This window comes from Gracilinanus agilis, unplaced genomic scaffold, assembly GCF_016433145.1.
Source record: "Gracilinanus agilis isolate LMUSP501 unplaced genomic scaffold, AgileGrace unplaced_scaffold19386, whole genome shotgun sequence".
Lineage (NCBI taxonomy): Eukaryota > Metazoa > Chordata > Mammalia > Didelphimorphia > Didelphidae > Gracilinanus > Gracilinanus agilis.
In genome coordinates, this window is record NW_025350678.1 from 1 (window position 1) to 4,033 (window position 4,033).

Here is a 4,033-nt window from a genome sequence, read left to right on the forward strand (position 1 = left end):
GCGCCCAGCAGCCAGGGATCGATTGTCCAGCCTGGGGACGGTGCAGGTGGCAGCAGCAGCCCCGTGTAATGACATTTGCTGCTCAGCCGCAGGCCCTCTCTTGTGCGTAGCCAGAGCAGTTAATGGCACCGGCGCTGTCACATTAGCCGGGATTGATGGATGAAGGCGGGCAGGTGGGAGGGAGGCCGGCCTGTGCTCTCCCTGGGCTGTGCTGGACAGCTCCCGGCCCTTCTGGAAATGGCAGGTCTGGAGGGGCCCTCAGACCAGGGCGGCGCAGCTGCATTTTACAGACAGGGAAACTGAGAGCCGGGGCGGGAAGGCGCCTGCCGGGGCTCCTGGAGGCTCCGTAGCAGGCGTCCTGACCCCCAGCCCAGCCCTCTCCTGTCTTTTCCGGGGCTCCCCCAGCAAGCACAAGCCGCCCATTGTCCTGATCAGACGAGGCAGGGGGGAGGCTGGTCCTGGCGTCAGCAGAGTCCTAGGGCTGGGCCTTGGCTCTGACACCACAGTGGACAAGGCAGCCACCTCCCAGCCTCAGTTTCCCCCTCTGTCAAATGGAGATGACGCAGAGTGTTCTCCCTTCCTGGGTGAGGAAGGCTTTGTAAACCCTGGAGGGCCGAGTCGGAGTATCCACATCTCATCCTTCCTGAGGCAGGCAGAACCCCACATCTCACAGCTGGGAGGGGGACAGAAAGGGAGAATCTAACTTCCCCCATGGGAGAAGGGCAAAATCACCCCCCCCACACACACACAGGGGCTGCCACCTTAGTTTTCAAGCTCTTTTTATGGGTGGTACAGTGGGTAGAGCGAGGGGCTTAGAATCAGGAGGACCCGAGTTCCATCCAGCCTAGACACTCGGGGCAGCTGGATCACTTGGGTCAAGTCATTTAACGGATTCCAGCTTCGGTCTCCTTATCTGTAAAATGGGCCTAAGAAGAGCAGCTACCTCGCGACATTACCGAGGGGGGCAAATAAGAAAGCGTCCTGCAGCCCTTAGGACAGCTTTAAAACGAGAGCTCTTCTTCTCATTTTATAGGCCTTAGGCAAGCCCCTGCCCCTCGGGCCTGGGCATCCTCTCGTATGAAACCCGCTCACTCTGCAGCTCTGAGCCCGGAGCTCAGACTCTCATTTGCTCCTTCCAATAGTTCTTAGGAGGAAGCAGGGGCAGGTTGTTACTCCCGGAGGACCCAAGAGGGGACTGACGTGCTGGCGGCCCTGAGGCTGGCTCTGCACCTCCTTCTCCCCCCTCAGGAGGGTGTCCCCGGCTCTGCCCTGGCCAGGGGAGAAGAGCAGTGAGAGAGGGAAGGGGAGAGCAGTTGGTAACCCCCCCCCCCCGCTTTCTCTTGGGGAGACTTTCGAAGCCAAGATCCACCACCTGGAAACAAGGCCCAACCGGAAGCCGAGGGAAGGGGCATCTGAGCTGGAGTACTTTGTCCGCTGTGAAGTCCACAGCGGGGACCTGGGCACCCTGCTCAGCTCCATCCGAAGGGTTTCTGATGAGGTCCGCAGCACCAAGGAAGACAAGCGTGAGTCCTGCCCCCCCAGCCCCAGCCTCTCTGAGCCAGGGGTGCCCCTCCACCCCTGCCCCCAACACCCAGCCTGCCCAGATGATGCTGGGCACCTGCCCGTGAGGATGAGGCAGGGTTTATTCTCCCGACACAGCCCCCAGTCCTTCCCTCCCATCCCTCCTTCCATCCCTCCTCCCTCCTTTCCTCCTTTCCCCCCTCTCTTCTTCCCATCCCTCCTCCCTCCTTTCCTCTCTTCCTCTCTTCCTTCCTCCCTTCTTCCCTTCCTTCCTCCCCTCCTCCCTCCTCCCTCCTTCCTTCCTCCCTCCCATCTTCCTCCCTCCCTTCCATCCCTCCTCCCTCCTTTCCTCTTTTACTCTCTTCCTTCCTCCCCTCCTTCCCTCCCTCCTCCCTCCTCCCTCCCTCCCTGTTAGACAGGAGAGGTGGGGGCAGGCGCAGGGAGGCCCCACTATCCCTAGAAGGCCCAGTCCGAAGGCTCGTGTTCCTTCTCTCCCCCGCATGGCCCCCCCCCCCCCGCTCCATCTTTCCGTCACCAGCCACGGAGGGTGTCTCCGAGGGGGCTTCTTCGTCCGGCCCCCGGGGGGCTCGGGGGCATTAGGACGCTCTGCCTCCCCTCAGCCCCTCCACACACGGGGGGGGCACGGGGGGGATTCGAGCCCTCCAGAGCCCCGGCTTGCGCCTCTTCCCCAGAGACCAGCAGGCAGCCCAGGCCTGGGCGGCTTCTTGGGCTCAAACATTTACCTCCTGGGGCTGCCTGAGGGACGAGTCGAGTCTCTTCCGGCCCTTCCACCGTGCTGCGAGAAGGCGGGCACCGGACGGAGAGGTGCCCCCTTCAGTGACGCCCTCAAGTTCTCCCGCGGGCACTGGGAGGGGCTACCGCGCGGCTTAGTGGATGAGGGGGGAGGGGAGGGCAGCTTCTGTGGGGACTCTGGGGACAGCGATGGAAGGCGGAGGTGCCCCCCTTCGCCAGCCCCGGGCACGCGGGCAGCCCCGGGTACGCGGGCAGCCGCTGAGGGGGCCTCTCTTCTGCGAAGTTCCCTGGTTTCCCAGAAAGATCTCGGAGCTGGACAAGTGCCACCACCTGGTCACCAAGTTTGATCCTGACCTGGACCTGGACCACCCCGTGAGTCTGACGAGGGAGGGCCGGGCGGAGCAGAGGGGCGAAGGCCGGGCGCAGCCCTGCGGCTCCCTCGCCAGCTTGCTCCCTCCTGCCTCCCGCGCAGGGATTTTCTGACCAGGCCTATCGCCAGCGGAGGAAGATGATCGCGGAAATCGCCTTCCAGTACAAGCAGTAAGACCCCAGGGACCCCGAGGCCCAAGTCCTGGCCGGGGCAGCCCCAGAGACCTGCCGGAGACGGACGGTCCGGGGCGGTCGGGGGCTGCCTGCACGCGCGGCCCCCAGACTCTCAGTCGGTGCCAGTCAGTCCCGAGGCGGTCCCGCAGCTGGGAGGCCACTGAAGAAGGGCAGAGCTGGGGGAGGGGCTCCGAGCCCCGTCCAAGGTGGGGGGGCCCCGGCCAGAGCAAACTAACTGCGGGCTCTTTCAGCGGAGAGCCCATCCCCCGGGTGGAGTACACGGCAGAGGAGATCGCCACCTGGTAAGGGCACGGCCCTGGGCCCGGGGGGGGCGTCGAGGGGGGGGACCACCCGGAGGAAAGAGCGCCAGCCGGGAGAGGCCTCCGGTGGCGTCTGGAAACAGCCGGAGGGACTTAGGGCAGCCTCGTGGGGAAGCAGGGAGACAGCCAGCCTCGGTCACACCTTCCCGCCGCTCCGAGGGGCAGAAGGCCCAGCCCCGGGCAGCGGGGCAGGCGCAGGGTGCGCTCCGGCCCCAAGTTCAACGCCTGCTAGGCGGCGGGCTCTGCCGTGGGCCACGAGGCCAGGCGGGCACCGTCTCTGACCTCCCGGGGCTCACGGGACACGTACGGAGCAGGCGTTGGGAGTGGGCTGGGCTGGGAGGACCCGGGAGCCCCGGGGACACGCGCTGGGAGGCCAGGAGGTAAGCAGGGAGCCAGGGAAGAGGAGAAATCAGGGCACGCTTTCCGGAGGAGATGACACTCGGGCTGGGCCTCGAAGGATGGCATAGAGGAGGCGGGAAGTAAGCTGGCGAGTGCAGAGGACGAGGAGCAAGATCTGGTGGCGAAGCGCTTGTTGGCCGGGTGGCCGGGTGGGGGGAGGGATCAGCCCGATGCCTGCCTCCTGGGGCATCGCCACAAGCGAAGGTGCTGCTTCCTGGGTGACTAGAACCTCGTGAGAAGAGGACGGGGAGCCCCCCCCCCGCAGGCCCAGGACTCTCCTTCCAGGGCCGTGCCGGGCTCCCTGGGGCTCTGCAGTGGCCCTCTGCCCTTGCTCCTTCCCCAGGAGAGAGGTCTACACCACCCTCAAGAGCCTGTACCCCACTCACGCGTGCCGGGAGCACCTGGACGCTTTCCAGCTGTTGGAAAGGTTCAGCGGCTACAGCGAGAACAGCATCCCTCAGCTCGAGGACGTGTCCCGCTTTCTGAAGGGTGGGGCC

At 65.3% G+C, this 4,033-nt stretch overlaps 1 protein-coding gene across 1 annotated transcript; it reads left to right on the top strand.

Annotated features, from left to right (window-relative positions):
- Positions 1-1,348: 1,348 nt before the first annotated feature.
- Positions 1,349-4,025, top strand: LOC123254301 (tyrosine 3-monooxygenase-like; the record flags this gene model as incomplete). Its single annotated transcript, XM_044683342.1, has 5 exons — positions 1,349-1,523; positions 2,558-2,646; positions 2,747-2,814; positions 3,069-3,119; positions 3,880-4,025. Coding segments are annotated over 5 exons (529 nt in total), but the record flags the coding sequence as incomplete, so codon positions are not given.
- Between the last annotated feature and the right edge of the window lie 8 nt (positions 4,026-4,033).